This window comes from Haliaeetus albicilla, chromosome 29 (genome assembly GCF_947461875.1).
Source record: "Haliaeetus albicilla chromosome 29, bHalAlb1.1, whole genome shotgun sequence".
Taxonomy (NCBI): domain Eukaryota; kingdom Metazoa; phylum Chordata; class Aves; order Accipitriformes; family Accipitridae; genus Haliaeetus; species Haliaeetus albicilla.
The window spans coordinates 2,825,929-2,850,204 of NC_091511.1; the positions used below are offsets into that span (position 1 = coordinate 2,825,929).

Consider the following 24,276-nt stretch of genomic DNA (forward strand, 5'->3'; position numbering starts at 1 on the left):
GGACCCTTCAAAATCCCCTTTTGGGGGGGGGCTCAAAACTCCCTTTTTCTGGACCCCTCAAAACCCCCTTTTGGGGCCCCTCGAAACTGCCTTTTTTGGGGGGGCCCTCAAAACTCCCTTTTTCTGGACCCCTCAAAACCCCCTTTCTTGGGGGAACTCCTCAAAACCCCCTTTTGGGGCTCCTCGAAACTGTCTTTTGGGCGGGGGGCTCGAAACTCCCTTTTTGGGGCCCCTCAAAGCTGCTTTTTGGGGGGTGCTTGAAACAGCCTTTTGGGGGGACCCTCAAAACTGTTTTTTTTTTAAAGGAATCCTGAAAATTGCCCTTTTTGGCACCCCTTGAAACTGTGGGGTTTTTGAGGGCCCCCCCTGAAACTTCCTTTTGGGGTCCCCTTGAAACTCCCCTTGGGGCTCCGCCTGGAAAATCCCTTTTGATGTCCCCCCAAAACTCCCTTTTGGGGTCCCCTCGAAACAACATTTGTGGGGTCCCCACCCAAAACTCCCTTTTGGAGCTCCCTTGAAACCCCTTTTTGGGGGACCCTCGAAACCCCCTTTTTCTGGACCCCTCAAAAAAACCCTGTCTTGGGGCCCCCTGGAAACTCCTTTTTGGGGTCCCCCTCAAAACTCCCTTTAGGGGCCCCCTTGAAACTGTCTTTTTTTCAGAGGAGCCCCCCCAAACTTCCTTTTGGAGTCCCCTGAAAACTCCTTTTTGGGGTCCCTCTCGAAACTCCCTTTTGGGGGCCCCTTGAAACCACCTTTTATTTTGAGGAGCCCCCCTGAAACTCCCTTTTGGGGCCCCCTCGAAACCCCCTTCTTGGGGGACCCCCCGAAACTCCCTTTCGGGGCCTCCTAGGATGTGCCCTGGGGGGGGGATGCTCCCAGCAGTGGGTGCCAGGGCACCACCCTGGGGTGGGGGGCACCCCAAGGCGGGGGGGGGGGTGTGGATGGACAGACATGCCACCACTCGCCATATTTGGCCCCCCCCCCTCCCCGCGTGGTTGGGCAGTGACCGCATGTCTCAGGGTCTAAAAATATTGGGGGGGATTGGCCCCCCCTTTTCCCCAGACGCCTGGGTCCCCACGTGGTCCTGCCAGCTGCCCCCCAACAGCTGGGGATGGGGGGGGGGCAGCAGCTGTTTGGGGGGGAACAGCTGGGGGGGGGGACACCCAGGCCTCCGGGGCTGAATTCCATCATTAAGAGTCATTCTCCCAGAAGGAGAGCTTATTTCCCAACTATTTGTGGTGGGTTTTCCCATTATTAGCCACTATTTCCCCATTATTAGCCATTATTTCAAAATTATTAGCCATTATTTGCAATTATTAGCTGTTATTTCCCCATTATTAGCAGCTATTTCCCCGTTATAATAGCTATTTCCCATTATTAACAATTATTTCCCCATTATTAGCAGTTTTCCCCCATTATTAGTCATTAGTTCCCATTATTAACCATTATTTACCCATTATTAGTCATTAGTTCCCATTATTAGCCATTAGTTCGCCATTATTAGGCACTATTTGCCAATATTACCCATTATTTCCCCATTATTAGCCGTTACTTCCCCATTATGAGGCATTATTTCCCCATTATTAACGATTACATCCCCATTATTACCCATTAATTCCCCATTTTCACCATTGTTCCCCACCATAAGCAATTATTTTTCATTATCAGTCCTGATGCCTCCCTTAATTAGGGGAAAGTCCTCCATTATTCCTCATTATTAACCGGTATTACCCAGTATTAGGGGTTATTGCCCCATTATTTCCCTCCTATTACCTTATCACTGACTGTTACTCCCCATTATTCCCCATAATTAGGTGCAATTCCTCATTATTAAGGGCTACTTTCCCATTATTTTTCTCTATTAGTGCCTATTCCCCCACTATTCCCTATTATTCCACATTATTAGGATCTATTTCCCCTTTATCTCCAAATTTCGGGGACTAGTTCCCCATTAATCACCATTGTTAGGGGTTATTCCTCCAATATTACCAATTTTCCCCCCATTATTTGGGGCTATTCCCCCATTTGTCCACATTATTAGCCATTATTACCCCATTATTAGGGGTTATTCCCCCGTTTCCCCCCATTATTTGGAGCTTTCCGCCATTATTCCCCATTATTAGCTCTTATTACCCCATTATTAGGAGTTATTCCGCCATTCCCCCCTTTATTTGGAGCTATTCCCCATTATTAGCCATTATTACCCCATTATTAGGGGTTGATCCCCCATTTATTAGGGGCTATTCCCCATTATTAGCAGTTATAACTTTATTATTAGGGGTTTCTCCCCGATTCCCCCCTATATTTGGAGTCATTCCCCCATTATTCCCTTTTATTAGCGGTTCTTAACCCATTATTAGGGGTTACTCCCCCATGCCCCCCAATATTAGGGGCTATCCCCCATTATTAGCGATTATTACCCATTATTAGGGGTTATTTCCCCTTTTATTTGGGATTATTCTCTATTATTCCCCATTATTAGCCATTTTTACCCCATTATTAGGGGTTATTCCCCCAATTTTGGGGCTGCCCCCCGTTATTAATGCTTATTACCGCCCCCTCTCCTCTGGCGCCGCGCAGGCCCCGCCCCTTTCGCAAGCCACGCCCCCTTTCCCATCAGCACCGCCCGGCCGCCAGTCCCCGCCGCCTTCCCACCAGACCCGCCCCCGCCCCCTTCCGCTCCTGCCAGCTCCCACCCACCGCCGCTTCCCGCCAATCGCCGTGGGCGCGCGCGGCTGGCAGCCAATCGAAGGCGGCGGCTGCGCCCAGAGAGGGAGGAGGGGGCGTTCCCAGAAGGCCGCGCGGCGGCGGCCATGATGGGCGCCGGCAGGGGAGGGTGAGGGGGAGGCGGGCGGGGGTTCTATAGGGGCAGCTGGAGGGTATATAGGGCGTATATAGGGGTATTTGGAGGGTATGTAGGGGTATCTGGAGGAGGTAGAGGGGTATATAGGCGTATGGGAGAGTGTAGGGGTGCTTAGAGGGATATATAAGGGTATGGGGGTGTCTGAATGGGTATATGGGGCATATATAGGGGCATGGGGGGTATGGGGGTTGTTTGGAGGGATATATGGGACATATGGGGGGATAGGGGTTGTCTGGGGGTATATAGGGCATATGGGGGTTATAAGGGCGTCTGGGGGGTTATGGGGTATGTGGGACATATGGGGGGTATAGAGGTGCCTGGGGGGTATAGAGGTGTCTGGAGGGGCGTATGGGGGATTTGGGGGTGCATGGGAGCGTATAGGTGGTATGGGGTACATAAGGGCATGTGGGGAGTACGGGGGGGTATAGGGGTGGGGGGTACGGGGAGGAATATAGGGGTATGGGGGGTATAGTGGTACATGGTGGGTATAAGAATGGGGAGGGATATAGGGGGATGGGGGGGATATAGGGGGATGGGGGGCCTATAGAGGAGTATGGGGGGGTGGGAGGTATGGGGGATGTAGAGGTATGTGGGGCTACGTGCGAGGGGTATAGGATTGTGTTGGTGGGGTGTTTGGGTGCATGGAGGGGGTATAGGCCTCTTGGGGACATGGGGGGGCTATAGCAGATGTCTATAGGAGTCCATATAGGGTCCCCTCCCCGCCCCCGCCAGGCGGCACTGCTCAGTGTGCCAGCCCCGGGGCTGAGGGCAGAGCAACGGGGTGACCTACGGCCGGGGACACCCCTTGGTGCCCCCCGGTATACGCCAGCCCCTACAGACCTTATAGGGGCCAGGCCCCCTATAGGTGAACCCAATAGGGACCAAACCCGTTTGACCTCATAGAGACCTGATTTTATAGGGACCGCACCCCCCCCCCCCCCCCCCAGATCCCCTATAGATGGACCCAATAGGGACAAAACCAATTTGACCCCATAGAGACCTGATTTTATAGGGACTGCACCCCCACCCCCCCATACAGACCTGACCCTATAGATGGACCCAGACCCCCTATAGCTGGACCCAATAGGGACCAAACCAATTTGACCCCATATAGACCTAATTCTATAGGGACCACATACCCCCCCCAGGCCCCCTATAGCTGGACCCGGACCCCCTATAGCTGGACCCAATAGGGATGAAACCAATTTGACCCCATATAGACCTGATTCTATAGGGACTGGACCCCGTAGGGACCCCAGTCCTTATCTCCTATAGACCTGACCCTACAGGGAGCAGCCCTTCTCTATATGTGACCCTGTAGGGACAACCTCATCCTATAGGGATCAGACCCACCCATAGAGACCAGACCCTATAGGGACCCTCCCCCCCCCCCCCGATCCCCTATAGACCTCACCCTATAGGGACCGGCCCCCTTACCTCCTTCCCTCCCCTCTCCAGGTTCTGGGTGAAGTTCCTGGACCAGAGCAACGCTGAGGCAGGTACTGGGGAGGGGGGATGGACGCACATCCAAAACACTTGGGACCCCTCTGGGGGTGGGGGGGGCACCTGGGTGCCTGGGTTCCCGGCACCCATCCCATGGGGATTCTCCAGGGGCTCGTATAGGGTTGTGCTGGCTCTTCAGCTGGGGGGGACGGGGGACACACTGGGGGGGTTGGGGACATGGGGACATGGGTTATGTCCCTCCCACAAAGGCGTGGGCGGTCACCCGTGGCCACCCACGTAAGAACTGGAGGCAGAGGATGAGGGACAGCCCTGCTGTGGGGACAGCCAGGTGTGGCTGTCCCCAGGGGCTTTGTTCCTACACGTGGATCATCTTTTGGGGCAAAACCGGGGGGGTTGGGGATCCCCCTCGGTGCCACTCAGCCCCTCTTGGATCTCCCACAGGTGGGTGACAACGAGGGACAGCCTTGGGGACGTGGGTGACAATAAACCGGTGACAAAATGGCTGCGGGTGGCTCCGTCTTTTCCTGGGCAGGCTGGCGCTGAGTCAGCACATCCAGAGCTTTTGTCATTGTGCCTGCTGTGGGGACGAGGGAAATCCGGACACCTCTGGAGGGGACAATCCCGGGGATGTCACCTGGAGGAGAAGGTGTCCCCGTGTTGGGGACAGGGGCTGGGGGTGTCCTGTGGTTGGGGGACAATGTGGTGCCACCTTGGGGATGGGGTGACAAGGGGGGGGGACACCAGGACCACCCCAGCAGGGACATGGCCCAGGTGGCCTTGGGGACACCCCAGGCACCACACAAGAGTGTCCCCAGGGATCACTAGTTAGGGCCTGAGAGCCTTAATTAGGGCCTGGGATTGCTAACGAGGCCCTAGGATCACTAATGAGGGTCTAGGGTTGCTAAGGAGGCCCTGGGATTGTTAATGAGGTCCATGGGTCACTAATGAGGGTCCAGGGTTGCTAACCAGACCTTGGAATTGTTGATGAGGTCAGTGGGTCACTAATTGGGGTCCAGGGCTGCTAATGAGGCCCTGGGATCACTAATGAGGGCCCTTGGTCACTAATGAGGGGCCAGTGCCACTAAGGGGCTGGCTTGTGATGCATTAATTTTTCTTGATAACCCTAGAAAATAAGATCTATTAGCCCTGCTAATTAGGCTCTGTTAGCCCTGCTAACTAAGCTCTGTTAGCACTATTAATTAGGCTCTATTTACCCTATTAATTAAGCTCTCTAAACCTTCCAATCAATCTCTGTAAACCTGTTAATTAAGCTCTATAAACCTGCCAATTAAGCCCTATAAGGCTGTTAATTAACACCCTGTGACCCTCATTAATAAAGCCCTGCCCCCTCCCACCCCACCACCACGGTGGGGGGGGGAAGGGCTGGTTTTGGGGTGCCCCCCCCCAGGGCGGATGTTTTTGCAGTGGTTCCCCCCCCCCCTCCGCAGTGATTCACCCCACGGGGGGGGGGATGGGGACACGGGGGTGACACACGGTGGGGGGGGGACACGGCGGTGGCAGCGCTGGTGACATGGCTGAGGAGGTTGTCTACGCTGACCTGAGGGTCCCGGGGGGGACAGCCGGGACCCCCACCCGAGGTGGGAGGGAGGGAGGATGAGGAGGGAGGGAGGAGGAGGGATGGAAGAGGGACGAAGGGTGGAAAAGGGCTGGAGGGAGGATGAGGAGGGAGGGAGAGAGAGTGGAGGAAGAGGGATGGAGGGAGGATGAGGAGGAGAAGGAGGAATGGAAGAGGAATGGTAGGTGGAGGAGGAGATGGAAGAAGGATGAAAGAGGGATGAAGGGTGGAAGAGGGGGAGGATGAAGAGGGAGGAAGGAGAGAAGAGGGATGGAGGGAAGATGAGGAAGGATGAAGGAGGGACAGGAGAGGGAAGGAGGGAGGGAGGAAGAGGAGGAGGGATGGGGAGGACCCTGGCTGAAGTGCGCTCAGGACCACCCCCGGGGTGTCCCCACACTGTCCCCATCCCTCCCCCCCCCAGGCCGCTGTCCCCGGGGGTGTCCCCTGTCTCCCAGCCTGGCCCTGGCCGGGGGCCTGATCCTGGGGGTGACCATCGGCATCCTGGGGGAGCTCGGTGAGTGGGGGGGGGTCCTATAGGGTGGGGAGCTTATATATGAGGGGAGAGCTGCTATATAGGGCAATAGGCCCTATATGGGTACAGCTTCTATGGGGGGGAGCTTGTGGGTGACCCCCCCGCCCCCCCTCCAGCTCCACCGCAGCCGTTTGGGGCTGAATCATCGTTTTCGCGGGTTTTCCTCTCACCCCCGTGGAGCCGTTTGACGCCTGCGCTGAACCCCCATCCCCCACCCAGGGGTGCCCCGAGGTGGGGGTGGGGGGTGGGTGCCAAAAAAGGAGGGGGGAGGTGGGGGGGTAAGGATGGTGAGACGGGTTGAGAAGGGGGAAAAAGGGGGTGATGCTGTCAAAAAAGGGGTGATGACACCAAAAAGGGGTGATGGCATCAAAAAATGGGTGATGGGATCAAAAAAAGGGGTGATGACATAAAAAAGGGGGTGATGACATCAAAAAAGGGGCGATGGCATCAAAAACAGGGGTGATGACATATAAAAGGGGGTGATGACATCAAAAAGGGGGCAATGACATCCAAAAAAGGGGGTGATGGCATCAAAAAAGGGGTGATGATATAAAAAAAGGGGTACTGACATCCAAAAAGGGGGTGATGGCACCAAAAAAGGGGTGATGACATCAAAAAAGGGGGTGATGATGTAAGAAATGGGGAGGGGGGAGCAGCAGGTGGGCTGGGGAAGGGCCACCAACTTTTTTGGGTTGACTTCAGGAGATGTTTTGGGTGCAGCGAGTGGGCGACCGACGGGGACCCCGATACCAACGGCACCCGCTTGTAACGGGAGCGCGGCCGAGCTGGCGGCTGCCCTTCGCCGTGACCTGTGCGAGGAAGAAGAGGAAGACGATGGCGGCCGGGGGAGGCCGAAGGCTCCTTGTGGCCTCTGCCCCCCCGGCTGGACCCCCCGAGCCGCTGCCTGCTACCGAATTTCCGCAGCTGCCCGTACCTGGGACGATGCTGCCCGCGACTGCGCTGCCCGCGCTGCCCGACTGCTCAGCCCCCGCGACTTCCCGGCTGCGGTGAGACACCCCCAAAATGATGCTGGTTCCCCCAAATACCTTCCGGGGGCGGGGGGGGGGCTGGGGGAAGATTGGGGTGTCCCAGGTTGTTTAACCCCCCCCAAAATATCCCTTTTTGGGAAGGATTTGGGGGGATATTGGGGCATTGCAGGCAGCGGCACCCCCAAAAATGTTCCTTATGGGTGGGTTTGGGGACATCTCGTAGTGTGACACCCCGAAAAAGCAACAGTTTGGGGGGGGCTTTGGGGGGAAATGGGGCATACCGGGTAGCAGCACCCCCAAAAATATCCATTATTGGGTGTTTTGGGGGTGGATTGGGGTGTCCCAGGTAGCAGCACCCCCAAAAATATCCATTATTGGGGGGGATTGGGGTATCCCAGGTAGCAGCACCCCAAAAAATATCCATTATTGGGGGTTTTGGAGGGGGATTAGGGCATCCCAGGCAGCAGCACCCCAAAAATTGTCCATTTGGGGGGGGGGGAATTGGAGGATTCCAGTCTGCGGAACCCCCAAAAATATCCATTTTTAGGGGAGGAATTGGGGCATCTCAGGCTCCAACACCCCCCAAAAAACCCATTGTGGGTAGATTTGGGGGTATCCCAGGCTGTGGCGCCCCAAAAATTATCCATTTGGGGGGGGTTTGGGGTGTCCCAGGCAGCATCCCCCCCAAAAATACCCATTTAGGGGGGGATTTGGGGAGGGGGGGAATTGGGGCATCTGATGCTGCAGCATCCCCCAAAATATCTGTGACTTGGGGGGGGGCACCCCGGGTTGTAGGTTACAGGGTGGGTTTGGGGGTGCAAGGGGGGGGCCCAGTCTGACCCCCCCTCCCTTTGGCCCCCCCAGGCCTCCCTGGAGGGGGTGATGGGGGAACCAAACCCCCTTTGGGTGGGGCTGCGTTTTCGTGCCCACGCCTGGATTTGGCCCGACGGCTCCCAGCAGCCCCCACCGTGAGTTGGGGTTTTGGGGGGACCTTGGGGGGGGGATGTCCCAGTGGAGGGTGTGACCCCGGGATGCCCTTCTTCCCATCCCCAGCCCTTTAGGGTACCCCCCATCCCCACCCATATTGGGGTGCCCCTCTCCCCATCCCCACCTATATTGGGGTGTCCCTCTCCCCATCCCCATCCATATCGGGGTACCCCTCCTCTCCATCCCACCCCCATCTGTATTGGGGTACCCCTCTCCCCATCCCCATCCATATCGGGGTACCCCTCCTCTCCATCCCACCCCCATCTGTAATGGGGTACCCCTCTCCCCATCCCCATCCATATTGGGGTACCCCTCTCCACACCCATATTGGGATACCCCCTCTTCCCCGTCCCCATGCATATCGGGGTACCCCCTCTCCCCCCTCAACCTCCCTCATCCCCCCCAACTCTCCAGCCATCCCCCTTCCCCACATTTTAGGGTAACCTCTCCCCCCAAACTTGGGGTGTACCCCTAATTTTTTGGGGTACCCCCCACAGGACCGGGCAGCGCGGGGGCCAGGGCCGGGATTGCGGGGTGCTACGACGGGGTCGCTCGGCGTTGGAAAGTTGCGGGGCCGAGTTGCGCTGGCTCTGCCGCCGCGATGCCCTCCTGCTCTAGCTCCTTTATTGGGGGGCGGGGGGGGGGGGGCAGCACCCATGGGTGGGGGGGACACACGACACACAACCCCCCCCCCCCCAGGGGGTTCAGGCGGGCGGCCGGGCGCAGATCCAGTGCTTCTCGGAGGCACAGCTGGCCGTCTGCACGTCCGCGTCCCCCAGGTAGGCGCAGTCGGCCCCGCCGCGGACCGTGAACCTGCCGGCAGGACGGCCTCCTCTTCCTCCATCCCTCCTTCCTCTTCCTCCCTCCGCCGTCTCCCCCCCTTCATCCCTTCTCCTCTTCCTCCTCCTCCCTAATCCCTCCAGCCGTCCCTTCTCCATCCCTCCGTCCCTCCTCCATCCCTTCTCCTCCTCCTTCATCCCTCCTCCCTCCTCCTCCTCCCCAGTCCCTCCATCCACCTCTCCCTCCCTACTTCATCCCTCCATCCCTCCTCCTCCCCAATCCCTCCATTCATCCCTCTGTCCCTCCCTCCTTCATCCCTCCTCCTCCCCAATCCCTCCATCCCTCCTTCATCCCTCTCTTCCTCCTCCTTCTTCATCTCTTCTCCTCCTCCCCAGTCCCTCCAGCCCTCCTTCATCCCTCCATCCCTCCTCCTCATCCCTCCATCCTTCCATCCTTCCTTCATCCCTCCTCTTCCTCCTCCTTCTTCATCCCTCCATCCCTCCTCCTGCCCAATTCCTCCATCCCTCCTTCATCCCTCCTCCTCCCCTGTCCCTCTGTCCCTCCATCATTCATTCCTCCTCTTCCTCCTTCATCCCTCCTCCTTCCCCCAGTCCCTCCCTCCCTCCCTCCATCCTTCATCCCTCCTTCTCCTCCCCAATCCCTCCATCCCTCCCTCCTCCATCCCTCCTCCCCTCCATCCATCCCTCCTCCTCCTACCCCTCCCTCCCTCCTTCATCCCTCCATTCCTCCTCCTCCTCATCCCTCCATCCTTCCATCCTTCCTTCATCCCTCCTTCTTCCTCCTCCTTCATCCCTCATCCCTCCTCCCTCCTGCCGAGCTCCTCCATCCTTCCTTCATCCCTCCTTCTCCCCTGTCCCTCCCTCCCTTCCTCCCTACTTCATCTCTCCTCCTCCTCCCCAATCCCTCCATCCCTCCCCCCTCCATCCCTCCTCCCCTCCATCCATCCCTCCTTCTCCTCCCCCTGCCCCCCTCCTTCATCCCTCTTCCTCCTCCTCAATCCCTCCCCCCATCCTTCCTTCATCCCTCCTCATTCCCTCCATCCAGCCCTCCTCCTCCTCAATCTCTCCATCCCTCCCTCCTCCTCCCTCTCCCCATCCCTCCCCTGTGTCTCCCCCATTCTCCACCATGTCCCAGTCCGTCCCCCCGCAGTGTCCCCACCATGTCCCAGTCCGTCCCCCCCAGTGTCCCCACCGTGTCCCAGTCCCTCACCAGGGCTGGGAGCGGGAGCCGTTGGCCCAGCGCCAGCGGTGCTGTGAGTCCTTCCAGAGCCCGACCCAGTGGTGGGGAAGACCCTTGTGTCGTGCCAGCAGCCTCTGGGGACAACGGGGACAACGGGGGACATGGGGGGATATGGGGACATGGGGAGGGACATGGGGACAGAGGGGACAGGGGGACACCCAGCGACACAGGGACGTGGGGTTATGGGGACCATGGGGACATGGGGTCAACCTACCCCAGGGGGATAGGAGGACATGGTGGGGACATGGGGACACCCAGGGACACGGGGATGTGGGCATATGGGGGCCATGGGGCCATGGGGACACTAGTATGGGGACACAGGGACATGGGGACACAGGGACATGGGGACACCCAGGGACACAGGCGTGGGGATATGGGGACCGTGGGGATATGGGGACACAGGGACACAGGGACACGGGGACATCGGTATGGGGACATGGGGACACAGGGACATGGGGACACCCAGGGACACAGGGATGTGGGGACATGGGGACACACGGACATCGGTATGGGGACAAGGGGGCACAGGGACATGGGGACACAGGGACACACGGACACACATGGGGATATACATGGGGACATGAGGACATTGGTATGGGGACATGGGAACACCCAGGGACACAGGGACATTGGTATGGGGACATGAGGACACAGGGACATCGCTATGGGGACATGGGCGCCCTCCAACACTCTCCCAGGTCACTCAAGCCCCGACCATCCTCCCAAGGGACCCCCCCCACCAGCACCCACCCAGGGGACTCCCCCCCCCGCCCCCAAACGCCACCCACTTTTGGGTGCTCTCCCAGCATCCATCCCTCCCCCCCCCTCCCTCCCAGCACCCTTGGGTGCCCCCACCTTCTCCTCTGGGGTGTCGAGGGGGGTGAGGGACCCCCCTAAATCCTGGCAGCGCCCCAACCCGCGGCTCCAGTTGCCTTCCTCCTCGGAGAAGAGGTAACAGCGACCCCCGAAACCCAACCAGCCCCGGGGGCAGCCGCAGCCCCCGGCCCCCGCACCTGCACCAAAATCCCCACCTTTCACCCCAAAACGGGCCGTCGCGCTATGGAGGGCGGGAGGCGGCACCCACCACCCACTGACGATCCCCCCCTGTCCCCAGTGTCACCCTGTCCCCCGCCGCCCTTGTTCCCCACCTGTGGGATTCACCCCTTGTCCCAAAAATGGCCTTTTTTCACCCAAATCCCAGCTCGACTCACCCATGGGGTGCCCCACCCTGGGGGTGGCTGAGGTGCCCATCACCTGCACCCCCCCCCCATGTCACCCCTCATCCCGCCTTTGTGTCACCCCACTGGGATTCCCCCCCTATGTCCCCAAAACGACCTTTTTTCCACCCAAACCGACCTTTTCCCACCCAAATCCCAACCCTGCTCACCCATGGGGTTCCCACTCGGGGGGGGTCCCTGTCACCCGTGGCCTCCCCCCCCATGTGTCCCCTCTCATCCCATCACCCCATGTCCCCGTCCCCCCCCCCCACTGCCCCAGACTCTCCCCACCCCCATTTTTCCCCAATTCCACCCCTTTTTTTTTTTTTTGGGGGGGGGGGTGGCAAATTTCCTACCTGCCAGCAAAGCGGCGGTGGCGGCAGCACCAGCGACGAGCCCGGCAGCGGCGACGGCGGCCACCAAGATCCGGCCTGCGGCGGGACGGGCCGCGGCGTCAACGCCCACCCCCACTCGCGCGGTTCCCTGTGTCCCCTTCTGGTCCCACCACTCGTGACATGAGTTTCACCCAGCCTCAGCCCACCCACCCTCACCTACCTGGCGGCCGGTGGCATTTACCCCGGTGCCCTCGCACCTCCGGCCCCTCCTGGTGTGTGCCCTCCATGACCTGTGGGAAGGACACTATTTTGGGGTCATTTCCCTCCTTTTGATCATTTCCCCTTCCAACCTCCCCCTCCTCTACTTTTGGTCCAAAAAAAGTGAGGAAAAGGAGCTGAAAGACCCGGAAAAATGCAGGAAATGGACTGGGGAGGGCGGGCGGGGGTGGGAAAAGGGTTGATGTTGGCGGGAAGGGGGGGAATTTTTGTGAAAAAAAAGGGGGGATTGGGGTTAAAAAGGGGTTTCTGCGGGAAAAAAAAGAGGGATTCTCGTGGAAAAAGGGGGATTTTTTGCCAAAAAAAAGGGAATTTTTAAAAAGCAGGGAGGTTTTCTCTAAAAGCGGGGGGGTGCTTTTTTGTGAGAATGGGGAACTTTCCAAAAAAAAAAAAGTTTTGCGAAAAGGGTTGGGTTTTTTTTGCAAAAAGGGGGAGATCTTTTCTAAAAAGGGAGATATTTATCTAAAAAAGGAGGATTTATTTCCCCCCAAATGGAGGGTTTTAGCCAAAAGATGGGGGCTGCTCCACCTCCATCCCCTCCTTTGCACCGGGAGGCAGCGACTGCCACCCCGACAGGTGGGTTTTTTGGGGGAAAAAAAACCCCTATTTGGGCCCAAACGCCTCCACCGCCCCCCCCTCCAACCAGACCCTGGGGCTTACCCCCCCGCCAAATCCCCCAAAACTCCAGAAACTCACCCCAAAACCTGCCCCAAGCCCGAAAAGAAGTTAATGCCGCTTGCTGACGGCTTCGTCAATGGGGAAACCCCACCCCCAGCACCCGCAAACGCCGCCGGTTCCCCCCCCCCGGACCCCCCACCCCCCCACCCCGGGCCTTCGCCACGGAAATGGGACCCAAGCGTCTGGCTCCTTCTCCTCCCCCGCTGCCACCCCAATTTTTGGGGGGTTCGGTGCCCCTCTAACAACCCCAGGGTGCTTGCAAAGGTGGGGGGGGGACACCTTGGAGCTGGCTGTGCCCAGCGTACAACCTCCCCCCGCCAGCTCCCAATTTTGCCCCCCCCCAAAAAAAGAAATTCTTCCAAAGAAAAGCAGCAAATTGCCCCAAAAGGACTCAAATCTCCCTTTTCCGGGGCGAAAATACCCGATAATGCAAAAGGGACCCAGGTGTCCGGCTGTAAAAAAAAAAAAACCAATGGAGTGAAGTTGCTGGCAGAGGGGGGGGCGGGGGAGGAGGATAATTTGGGGTTGATTTGGGGAAGTTGCGTTTTTTTGACTTTTTTTTGTGAGTGGGATCTGCCACTGCTGCCTGTTTTGGGGGTAAAAAAAGGGGGTTTGGGGGGGGTTATTGGTTGCCGTTGCTTGAAATAATACCCCCCCCCCGAAACACTGCCTCCGCAAGTGGTCAAGCAGAGCAGAGGCATGCAAAGCAGCGGGTCAAAAATAGCAAGAAGGGGTTAAACCCACCCCCAAAATAGCTGGGTTTTGCCCCAAATGATGTTGTCCCCCCCACAGCACCGTGACGCAAGAATGGGCAAAGCATTGGGGGGAAGAGAGAAATTTGGGGGTGAAACGTTGCAATGGGGTGGGGGGCTCTGAGCTAGGTTGTTGGGTGGGGCGATACGTTTTGGGGCAAAATTATGAGTTTTGGGGCAAAATGTCATAATTTGGGGCATCTGAGCTGTAGCATTGGGTGAGGTGATGAGTTTTGGGGCGAAATTATGAGTTTGGGGGCAAAATGTTGCTATTTGGGGGGCTCTGAGCTGTGTTGTTGGGTGAGGTGATGCATTTTGGGGTGAAATGTCACAATTTGGGGGGCTCTGAGCTGGGTCATTAGGTGAGGTGATGCGATTTGGGATGAAATGAGTTTTGGGGTGAAATGTTGCGATTTGGGGGGCTCTGAGCTGGGGCATTGGGCAAGGTGATGACTTTTGGGGCAGTTACGAGTTTTGGGGCGAAACGTTGAGATTCGGGGGGCTCTGAGCTGGGCCATTGGATGGCATTTGGTGGCAAAATGTCACAATTTGGGGGGCTCTGAGCCAGGGTGTTGGGTGAGTTGATGTGTTTTTGGGCAAAATGTTGCTATTTGGGGGTCTCTGAGCTGGGGCCTTGGGCGGGGTGATGAATTTTGGGGTGAAATGTTGCAATTTGGGGGGCTCTGAGCTGGGCCATTGGGTGGGTTGATGCATTTCGGGGCAAAATGATGAGTTTGTGGGCAAAATGTCGCAATTTGCTGGGCTCTGAGCTGGGGCCTTGGGCGAGGTGATGCATTTTGGGGTGAAATGACGCATTTTAGGGCAAAAAGCTGCTTTTCTCCGGGGGAAGCACCATGGTGGGGGGTGGCGAGAGGATGCTCCTGGCCGGCCGCATCCTGCATCCCACGTGCCGGGATCCATGTCACCCCGGGGCTGCCGGGAGGTGGGAAAAAAAAAACCCAAAACCCCAAACCCCCCAATTTTCCAGGAAATGGCATGTTTGGCCTCAAAAGCTCCTTCGAAACCGGCCCCCAGATGAGTTTTGGGGCTGGATTTGCTCATCAGGAGGATGGTCCTGAAATGAGGGTGCAGTCGTGGGGTTTTTTTTTAGGGGGGGCACCACGAAGCGCCGAGTGGGAAAACCCGACAGGTTTTGGAATGAATTTGGGCGGATTTTTGTGGTTTTTGGTGCCGTCGGGGTCGTGCTGTCCTGCGGGGAAAATCCACCTCAATAAAGCACTTAAGATGCGAAACCAAACCTTTTTTTGTTTGCGTTTTTTTTCCCCTTAAAAAGCAGAATCTGGGCAAAGGGGAAACATTGGCGCTGCCCATCGCTCCCTACCCCCCGCTCGGGGCACTTTTGGGGGAGAATATTCCCCAAATTGGCCACAGGGGAGGAGGGAAAAAGTGGTTTGGGGTTATTTCTTGCCTGCAAACTCCCTTCTTGGCCGTTTTTGGTTGAGCAGCTCCGCCTCGAGCCATCCAACACCCCTAAAAAAAGGTTTTTTGCCCTAAAACATAAGGGATGCCCGAGGGGTTTGGGGTGGCCCTTGGTGCTGTGCTGGGCCAAATGGTTTTCCCAAGGGATTTGGAACTCACGATGGCTTCACCAGAGGCTCAGACGGTTTGCAAGGGCGCAGCGTGGATTTGCAAGGATGCGACACGGATTTCCAAGTGTGCACGGGTAATTTGGTAGGATGCAGCATGGATTTGCAAGGATGCAACGTGGGTTTGCGAGGATCTAGTGTGGATTTGCAAGAATCCAGTGTGGGTTTGCGAGGATGCAATGTGGATTTGCAAGGTTGCACAGCCAATCTGGAAGGATGCAGTGAGGATTTCCAGGGATCCAGTGTGGATTTGCAAGAATCCAGTGTGGATTTGTGAGGAAGTACCAAGAATTTTGAAGGGTGCAATGTGGCTTTGCAAGGACGCAACCTGCATTTGCAAATCCAGGGCATGGATTTGCAAGGAGACAACTTGGATTCGCAAGGGCACAACATGAATTTGCAGGGATCCAGTGGAGATTTGCAAGGATCCAGCAGAGATTTGCAAGGAGGACATGTGCATTTGCAAAGGAGCGCTGTGAACGTGCAGGGATCCAGCCCAGATTTGCAGGGACGCAACGTGGATCTGCAAGGATGCAATACAGATTTGCAAGGGTCAGACGCAGATTTGCAGGGATGCAACGTGGATCTCCAAGGATGCAATATAGATTTGCAAGGATCCAGCACAGATTTGCAAGGATCCGGTGCAGATCTGCAAGGATCAAATGCAGATTTGCAAGGATGCAATATAGATTTGCAAGGATGCAATATAGATTTGCAAGGATCAGATGCAGATTTGCAAGGATGCAGCGTAGATTTGCAAGAATCCAGCACGGCTTTGCAAGAATCCAGCGTGGATTTGCAAGGATCCAACGCAAATTTGCAAGGATCCAGCCCAGGTTTGCAAGGATCCAGCCCAGATTAGCAGGGATCCAGCCCAAATTTGCACCCAACACCTGCACCCCACCTCACAACGGGGCCCTCCCCGGGGAGGGAGGGGGGCACCCCGTCATCCCCCCCCACGATCACCCCAACGATTTGAAGCAACATTTCCGGAGTTTTCTTCGGCATCCGATCGCAGCTACGAATTTCCGGCGGGGGCGGTTAAACGGGGCTCCGGGGTGGAAAAATAATCGTCGAGGTGCCGGCCTGTAACGCTTCCCACCCGCCATCGACGGGATCTAGTGGTTTCGGATCATTTCCGCTCTCAAAATGGGGGTGTTTCCTCTTTTTTCGGGGGGGGGTTCTCCGCTGGGTGAGGGGTATGTGGGCGTCCGTGTTCCCCCCTGCTCCACGCCGCGGTGCACAACCTTTATATGAGACAGCGGAGAAGATACAAACGCATTGTGGGAGGCAAAAAAAAGGCCGTCACGGAGTGGCACCACCTCCCGATCGATTAATATTAATTACGATTCATTCTGAAACGGCATTCAAAAGCAGCTGGGCGACGCTGGCTTTGAAGCAAGGGGAAAAAACACAAAAATGGGCAATTTGGGGTCAATAATCCGCAATTTTGGGGCAGCCGCTGGCCAAATGGAGAAGATTAGACAAAATCCCCTGAATTATCCCCAAATGAGGGCTGGTAATGGCATCCAGGCGAGTTGGGTGCCCTGGTTGGGTGCTACCAGCACCAGGGGTTATTTTGGGGGTAAATTCAAGCAGATTTGGGATCATCGCAGTGGAGGGGGGGTCAAGGGGACCCAGGCGTCTGGGCAAGGTGGTGGCAGATGTCACCGGAGCCATCGGGGGGGGGACAGTGGCCAGGAATAGCTGAGGCCACGTGGTTGAGCCCGTCTCCAAAGTGACCCTGGGGTGTCCTTGGGGACCTTGGTCCAGTCCCAGTGAGTGGGTCTTACTGGGGATACTGGGAAGACTGGGACTGGGGGGGGGCTGGATGGGGCTGCTAACAGGGGTTTCTCATTCTGGCAGGGCCTTGTTAGTGTGACGGGGTGACATGGGGCAGAGCCAGGGGGGTGTCACCACCCCGGACCCCAGCGGTACTGGGAACACTGGGGGGAGGGGACATGGGGGGGGCAGGGATGGGGACAGAGGGGACAGGGATGGGGAGGGCATGGGAAAGGGGGGGGACAAGGATGGGGGGACACAACTGGGGCATGATGGGGGACATGGGGGGGACGACTGGGAGGGGAATGGGGGCGACTGGGATGGGGAATGACGGGACTGGCAGGGCGTATGGGGGGAGTGGGGGGGGACTGGGAGGGGGGATGGGGGAACTGGGGGGCACAGGGTTGGGGAATGGGGACTCGGGGGGGTAAGGACACCCGACCGCTGGTGCCACCCCCCCCAACATCTCCCCCCCCGTGTCCCCCCGTGTCCCCGCGGGCGCAGGGGGACCCTCCCCGGGGGGGCAGGAGGCGTCGCCGCTGGAGCGGGGGCTCCACGCCGTGGTGGGCACCTTCTACCAGTACGCCAGGGCCCCGGGGGGGGGGCAGGAGCCCAGCCTGGACCCCCCCGCCTTCCAGCGCCTGCTGCGCCACGAGCTGGGCCACCAGCTCAGCGTGAGTGTCCCCTCGGGGCGGGGGGGGCAACTGTCCCCCCACGTCCCTCCATGTGTCCCCGCATCCATCCTGTACCGTGGTGGCCCTCCATGTGCCCCCCCGTCCTCACGGTGTCCTTCCATGTGCCCCCCTCCCTGTCCCCACCGTGCCCCCCCGTGTCCCCCCACGTCCCCAGGACCACGTCCCCCTCCGCCCCGCCACGGGCCACAGCCACAAGTGGGGTCACCAGCTCACCACCAGTCCCCGTGTCCCCTCGGTGTCCCCCCCCCGTCCCCCTTCTCCTGCCACGGCACCTATCCACGAGCAGTGCCACCACCTCCCCTTGCGTCCCCACGTCCCCTCCTGTCCCTGCCTGCCACCGTGTCGTCCCAGATGTCCCCATATACCCCCATAGTGTCCCCATGCCCCCCCCCACATGTCCCCAATGTCCCCATGGCATTCCCCAACATGTCCCCACGTCCCCTTCTCCTGCCACGGCACCCATCCACGAGCAGTGCCACCACCTCCCCTTGCGTCCCCACGTCCCCTCCTGTCCCTGCTGCCACCGTGTCATCCCAGATGTCCCCAAATACCCCCAAAGTGCCCCTCCATGTGTCCCCATGTCCCCCCCACATGTTCCCAGTGTCCCCATGGCATTCCCCGACATGTGCCCACATCCCCTTGTCCTGCTGTGGCACCCATCCACGAGCAGTGCCACCACCTCCCCCCTGTCCCCCCGTCCCCTCCTGTCCCCTCGCGTTCCTGCCTGCCACCGTGTGTCCCCCCACCCCCGGCCGTCCCCGCGTGCGTCCCCCTGCCCACGCGCTGCCCGCAGGACACGGGCCAGCCCCAGGCCGTGGCCGCCATCTTCGCGCTGCTGGACGCCAACAGGGACCGGCGCATCTCCTTCGACGAGTACTGGCACTTGGTGGCCTGGCTCTGCCACGTCCTGCGGCACCGCCATTACGGTGCCACGCCGGCCCCCCCGCCCCCCGACCTCTGCGGGGACCCCGACGGCCCCCGCCCGGCCCCCGACGCCGCCCCGCCGGCCCCGGCCCACGGGGACGGCCACCGGTGACCCCCCGGCCACGCGGGGACCGGGACGGGGACGGGGACGGGGACGCCCAGAGGGACGGGCGCGGGGCTGCCGGGCGCCCCGAGTCCTGCCGGTCGGACCCCGAATCGCTCCCGGCAGCGGCCGGCCCCCGGCCCCACGGTCGCCGGAGACGGGGCGAATCGGGTCCCACGGGGACGGCCCCGGCCCCCCCGGGGGGACCCCGGGCTCGGGGCGGGAGGAGAAACGGCTGAAACCCCTTCGGGTACGGAAAACCTCCGGGGAAAATAATAAAAGAGACCCAAAAAAGGGAACGCTGAGGTGGGGAACGTGCAAACGGGGGGGAGCGCGGGGTGGGGAGGCGGCAAGGGTGGGGGCTGCCCCACAGGGACCCCCAGCCCCATAGGGACTCCCCCTGCCCCACAGGGACCCCCAGCCCTATAGGGACCCCCCGTGCCCCACAGGGACCCCCAGCCCCATAGGGACTCCCCCTGCCCCATAGGGACCCTCCTGCCCCATAGGGAACATCCCCTCCCTTACAGGGTCCTCTCCTGACCCATGGGGTCCCTCTGACCCATAGGGTGCTCTCCTGTCGCCCGTGGACACCCCCCCCCAACATATAGGGACCCTCCCTGCCCCATAGAGTCCTCTCCTGCCCTACAGGGTTCCCTTTGCCCATAGGGACCCCCCTGCCCCACAGGGACCCCCAGCCCCATAGGGACTCCCCCTGCCCCACAGGGACCCCCAGCCCTATAGGGACTCCCCCTGCCCCATAGGGACCCCCCCTTGCCCCACAGACACCTCCCTGCCCCATAGGGAACGTCCCCTCCCCTACAGGGTCCTCTCCTGACCCATGGGGTCCCTCTGACCCATAGGGTGCTCTCCCGTCGCCCAGGGACCCCCCCCCAACATATAGGGAGCCCCCTGGCCCATAGGACCCTCCCCTGCCCTATAGGGATCCCTCTGCCCCATGGGGAGCCCTCTCCTGCCGGGGGGGGCGGAGCCTGAGAGAGGGCGGGGCCTGGGCTGCGGTGTGAATGGGACGAGGCTGGGGGCGGGGCTTGATCAGGGGGCGGGACCGGGACCCGGAGAGGGGCGGGGACTGAGCGGTGAGCAGGGCGCGGCTGAGGGCGGGCCCTGAGATGGGGTGGGGTCGGAATTTGGGCGGGGCAGGGGCGGCATTTGAATGGGCGGGTCTGCTGGGGCGCGGCCTCACGGGGGGGCGTGGTCAGGACAGAGCTGCGCCCATCCGGGAGCCCCAGAGCTGCCTGAGCCAAGGGACAGTGATCGGGGGCTGTGGGGCAGCGAAGGGGGGCTATGGGGCAGGGGGGTCCCTATGGGGCAAAGGGAACCCTGTAGGGCAGGAGAGGACTCTATGGGGCAGGGAGGGTCCCTATATGTTGGGGGGGGTGTCCACGGGCGACAGGAGAGCACCCTATGGGTCAGAGGGACCCCATGGGTCAGGAGAGGACCCTGTAAGGGAGGGGATGTTCCCTATGGGGCAGGAGGGTCCCTATGGGGCAGGGGGAGTCCCTATGGGGCTGGGGGTCCCTGTGGGGCAGCCCCCACCCTTGCCGCCTCCCCACCCCGCGCTCCCCCCCGTTTGCACGTTCCCCACCTCAGCGTTCCCTTTTTTGGGTCTCTTTTATTATTTTCCCCGGAGGTTTTCCGTACCCGAAGGGGTTTCAGCCGTTTCTCCTCCCGCCTCGAGCCCGGGGTCCCCCCGGGGGGGCCGGGGCCGTCCCCGTGGGACCCGATTCGCCCCGTCTCCGGCGACCGTGGGGCCGGGGGCCGGCCGCTGCCGGGAGCGATTCGGGGTCCGACCGGCAGGACTCGGGGCGCCCGGCAGCCCCGCGCCCGTCCCTCTGGGCGTCCCCGTCCCCGTCCCCGTCCCGGTCCCCGCGTGGCCGGGGGGTCACCGGTGGCCGTCCCCGTGGGCCGGGGCCGGCGGGGCGGCGTCGGGGGCCGGGCGGGGGCCGTCGGGGTCCCCGCAGAGGTCGGGGGGCGGGGGGGCCGGCGTGGCACCGTAATGGCGGTGCCGCAGGACGTGGCAGAGCCAGGCCACCAAGTGCCAGTACTCGTCGAAGGAGATGCGCCGGTCCCTGTTGGCGTCCAGCAGCGCGAAGATGGCGGCCACGGCCTGGGGCTGGCCCGTGTCCTGCGGGCAGCGCGTGGGCAGGGGGACGCACGCGGGGACGGCCGGGGGTGGGGGGACACACGGTGGCAGGCAGGAACGCGAGGGGACAGGAGGGGACGGGGGGACAGGGGGGAGGTGGTGGCACTGCTCGTGGATGGGTGCCACAGCAGGACAAGGGGATGTGGGCACATGTCGGGGAATGCCATGGGGACACTGGGAACATGTGGGGGGGACATGGGGACACATGGAGGGGCACTTTGGGGGTATTTGGGGACATCTGGGATGACACGGTGGCAGCAGGGACAGGAGGGGACGTGGGGACGCAAGGGGAGGTGGTGGCACTGCTCGTGGATAGGTGCCGTGGCAGGAGAAGGGGGACGGGGGGGACACACCGAGGGGACACGGGGACTGGTGGTGAGCTGGTGACCCCACTTGTGGCTGTGGCCCGGGGCGGGGCGGGGGGGGACGTGGTCCTGGGGACGTGGGGGGACACGGGGGGGCACGGTGGGGACAGGGAGGGGGGCACATGGAAGGACACCGTGAGGACGGGGGGGCACATGGAGGGCCACCACGGTACAGGATGGATGCGGGGACACATGGAGGGACGTGGGGGGACAGTTGCCCCCCCCGCCCCGAGGGGACACTCACGCTGAGCTGGTGGCCCAGCTCGTGGCGCAGCAGGCGCTGGAAGGCGGGGGGGTCCAGGCTGGGCTCCTGCCCCCCCCCCGGGGCCCTGGCGTACTGGTAGAAGGTGCCCACCACGGCGTGGAGCCCCCGCTCCAGCGGCGACGCCTCCTGCCCCCCCGGGGAGGGTCCCCCTGCGCCCGCGGGGACACGGGGGGACACGGGGGGGGAGATGTTGCGGGGGGTGGCACCAGCGGTCGGGTGTCCTCACCCGCCCCGAGTCCCCATTCCCCAACCCTGCGCCCCCCAGTTCCCCCGTTCCCCCTCCCAGTCCTCCCACCAGTCCCCCCATATCCGCCATCCCCCCATCCCTTTCCCCCCAGTCCCCACCAGTCCCTCCCAGTCCCCCCATACGTCCCTCCTTGTCCCCCCCACTCCGTCCCTCCCCATGTCCCCTCCATCCTCCACCCTAGTCCCCCCACACCCCATCACTGTCCTCTCCAGTCCCCCCATACCCCATCACTGTCCTCTCCAGTCCCCCCATACCCCATCCCACTCCTCCCTGATCCCCCCATGTCCCCAGTCCCCGCACCCCAGTCCCCCCATTCCCCAACCCTGTCCCCCCAGTCCCTGTCCTCCTCATTCCAGTTCCCCCATATCCCCAGTCTCCCCCACCCTGTCCCCAACCCAGTCCCTCCTGTCCACCCCCCCCCCACCCCCCCCCATTGTCCCCATCTCCATTCCTGCCCCTCCCAGTCCCCCCCATTCCCTATCCCGGTCCCCCCCCAATCCCCCCATTCTCCAACCCCGTCCCCCCCCAGTCCCCCCCAGTCCTCCCATATCCTGCCAGTCCCCATCCTCCTCATTCCAGTCCCCCCATATCCCCAGTCCCCCCACCATTGTCCCCATCTCCATCCCTGCGCCTCCCAGTCTCCCCAGTCCCCATTCCAGTCCCCCCCAGTCCCCCCATTCCCCAACCCTGTGCCCACCAGTCCTCCCATACCCCCCCAGTCCCTGTCCTCCTCATTCCAGTCCCCCCCAGTCCTCCCATATCCCCACTCCACCCATCCCAGTCTCCCCAGTCCCCCCCAGTCCCCCCATACCTCCCTCCCAGTCCCCCCCCATTCCCATCCCTGTCCCTCCTGTCCCCCCCACCCCTGTCACCCCCATGTCCCCTCCATCCTCCACCCCAGTCCCCCCCAGTCCCCCCACACCCCCATCACTGTCCTCTCCAGTCCCCCCATACCCCATCCCACTCCTCCCCGATCCCCCCATGTCCCTAGTCCCCCCACACCAGTCCCCCCCATTGTCCCCATCCCCATCCCTGCCCCTCCCAGTCCCTCCCAGTCCCCCCATTCCCCAACCCTGTCCCTCCCCAGTCCCTGTCCTCCTCATTCCAGTCCCTCCAGTCCCCCCAATATCCCCAGTCCCCCCATCCCTGTCCCCTCAAGTCCCTCCCAGTCCCCCCCATACCTCCCTCCCAGTCTCCCCCACCCTGTCCCCTTCCCTGCCCCTCCCAGTCCCCCCAGTCCCCCCAGTCCCCATCCCAGTCCCCCCATTCCCCAACCCTGTCCCCTCCCGTCCTCCCATACCCCCCAGTCCCTGTCATCCTCATGCCAGCCACCCCCCAGTCCCCCCATATCCCCAGTCCCCCCACCCCTGTCCCCCCCAGTCCTCCCACCATTGTCCCCATCTCCATCCCTGCCCCTCCCAGTCTCTCCCAGTCCCCCCAGTCCCCATACCCTTGTCCCTGTCCCCCTTGGGGGCCGCAGCTGCCTGCTTCTGCCCCATCACTCCCCCCAGTACCGAGGGGTCCCTGCAACCAGACACCCCATTACTACCAGTTCCCCCCCCCCGGGGTCCCACCCAGCACCCACTGGGCCCAGTAACCACCCTGCACTGGTCCCAGCACTCCCCCACCCCAGGGCTGGTGCCAGCACCCAGCCTATACTGGTCCCAGTAGCCCGTCTGGACACATTCCAGCATCCACCCACCCTGGATCCCTCCCAGTGTCTGCTCTGGATTGGTTCCAGCACCGACCTCCAGCCTGAACTGGTGCCAGTATCCACCCTAAAATGGTCCCAGTACCCTCTCTTGGCCTCAGCTGGTCCCAGCATCCCCCCCTGAACTGGTCTCAGTACCCACTCTTGGCCTGAACTGGTCCCAGCACCACCCCAAACTGGTCACAGCATCCTTCCCTGAACTGGTCCCAGCATCCCTCCCTGAACTGGTCCTAGCATCCCTCCCTCAACTGGTCCCAGTATCCCTCCTGAACTGGTCCCAGGACCGACTCTTGGCCTCAGCTGGTCCCAGCATTCACCCAGGCCTAAACTGGTCCCAGTATCTGGCCTGAACTGGTGCCAGCATCCCCCTGAACTGGTCCCAGCACCCACAGTGGCCTGAATTGATGCCAGTATACCCCCTGAACTGGTCCCAGCATCTCCTCCTGAACTCTTCCCAGCATCCCTCCCTTGAACTGGTCCCAGTATCCACCCTGAGCTGAACTGGTCCCAATATCCTCCATGAACTGGTCCCCATAACCCCCTTGAACTGGTCCCAGTACCCATTCTTGACCAGAACTGGTGCCAGCACCCATCCTGAACAGGTCCCAACATCCCTGCCCTGAACTGGTCCCCATATCCCCCCTGAACCGGTCCCAGTCCCCATTCTTGGCCTCAACTGGTCCATCGCCCCCTGCCTTGAATTCCTC

At 60.9% G+C, this 24,276-nt stretch overlaps 3 protein-coding genes and 2 long non-coding RNA genes across 7 annotated transcripts; 3 read left to right on the forward strand and 2 right to left on the reverse strand.

Moving 5' to 3' along the window:
• The first annotated feature begins 3,380 nt into the window (after positions 1-3,380).
• Positions 3,381-5,660, forward strand: LOC138682792 (uncharacterized). The gene is made up of 3 exons (XR_011322713.1): positions 3,381-3,728; positions 3,822-4,362; positions 4,769-5,660. It is a non-coding gene; the product is annotated as an uncharacterized lncRNA (long non-coding RNA).
• Positions 5,661-6,194: 534 nt separating this feature from the next.
• LOC138682600 (killer cell lectin-like receptor subfamily B member 1A) lies at positions 6,195-9,050 on the forward strand. The gene is made up of 4 exons (XM_069773863.1): positions 6,195-6,417; positions 7,138-7,442; positions 8,289-8,392; positions 8,909-9,050. Exons 1-4 carry the CDS (start codon positions 6,195-6,197, stop codon positions 9,027-9,029), a joined length of 753 nt encoding a protein of 250 aa, XP_069629964.1. The 3' UTR covers positions 9,030-9,050.
• A 10-nt stretch (positions 9,051-9,060) lies between these two features.
• Positions 9,061-12,404, reverse strand: LOC138682775 (C-type lectin domain family 2 member B-like). The gene is made up of 5 exons (XM_069774194.1): positions 12,224-12,404; positions 12,025-12,099; positions 11,307-11,464; positions 10,422-10,525; positions 9,061-9,224 (listed from the first exon to the last, which is right to left on the reverse strand). Exons 1-5 carry the CDS (start codon positions 12,288-12,290, stop codon positions 9,116-9,118), a joined length of 513 nt encoding a protein of 170 aa, XP_069630295.1. The 5' UTR covers positions 12,291-12,404; the 3' UTR covers positions 9,061-9,115.
• Positions 12,405-16,976: 4,572 nt separating this feature from the next.
• LOC138682777 (protein S100-A16-like) lies at positions 16,977-19,104 on the forward strand. 2 transcript variants are annotated; one of them, XR_011322710.1, is made up of 5 exons: positions 16,977-17,094; positions 17,183-17,250; positions 17,603-17,772; positions 18,587-18,898; positions 19,018-19,104. XR_011322710.1 is itself a non-coding variant. In XM_069774197.1 (4 exons), exons 2-4 carry the CDS (start codon positions 17,208-17,210, stop codon positions 18,827-18,829), a joined length of 456 nt encoding a protein of 151 aa, XP_069630298.1. In that variant the 5' UTR covers positions 16,977-17,094; positions 17,183-17,207; the 3' UTR covers positions 18,830-19,102. The 2 variants fall into 2 exon arrangements, 1 of the variants encoding a protein (XP_069630298.1); XM_069774197.1 differs by having other exon boundaries at positions 18,587-19,102.
• A 1,391-nt stretch (positions 19,105-20,495) lies between these two features.
• On the reverse strand, positions 20,496-21,853 carry LOC138682791 (uncharacterized). 2 transcript variants are annotated; one of them, XR_011322712.1, is made up of 3 exons: positions 21,591-21,796; positions 20,630-20,963; positions 20,496-20,510 (listed from the first exon to the last, which is right to left on the reverse strand). It is a non-coding gene; the product is annotated as an uncharacterized lncRNA (long non-coding RNA). The 2 variants fall into 2 exon arrangements; XR_011322711.1 differs by lacking the exon at positions 20,496-20,510 and having other exon boundaries at positions 20,766-20,963; positions 21,591-21,853.
• Positions 21,854-24,276: the final 2,423 nt, after the last annotated feature.

Bases quoted from the DNA above. Each gene is read 5' to 3' on its own strand.
- LOC138682600 (XM_069773863.1), top strand. From the start codon at position 6,195: ATGAAGGAGGGACAGGAGAGGGAAGGAGGGAGGGAGGAAGAGGAGGAG. The intron at 6,418-7,137 runs GTGAGTGGGGGG...GGTTGACTTCAG, and splicing joins CGGCATCCTGGGGGAGCTCG to GAGATGTTTTGGGTGCAGCG. The intron at 8,393-8,908 runs GTGAGTTGGGGT...TACCCCCCACAG, and splicing joins GGCTCCCAGCAGCCCCCACC to GACCGGGCAGCGCGGGGGCC.
- LOC138682775 (XM_069774194.1), bottom strand. From the start codon at position 12,290: ATGGAGGGCACACACCAGGAGGGGCCGGAGGTGCGAGGGCACCGGGGT. The intron at 12,100-12,223 runs GTAGGTGAGGGT...GTCCCGCCGCAG, and splicing joins TAAATGCCACCGGCCGCCAG to GCCGGATCTTGGTGGCCGCC. The intron at 11,465-12,024 runs GTAGGAAATTTG...ATTTTGGTGCAG, and splicing joins CACCGCCGCTTTGCTGGCAG to GTGCGGGGGCCGGGGGCTGC.
- LOC138682777 (XM_069774197.1), top strand. From the start codon at position 17,208: ATGGGGCAGAGCCAGGGGGGTGTCACCACCCCGGACCCCAGCG. The intron at 17,251-17,602 runs GTACTGGGAACA...CCGCGGGCGCAG, and splicing joins CACCACCCCGGACCCCAGCG to GGGGACCCTCCCCGGGGGGG. The intron at 17,773-18,586 runs GTGAGTGTCCCC...CGCTGCCCGCAG, and splicing joins AGCTGGGCCACCAGCTCAGC to GACACGGGCCAGCCCCAGGC.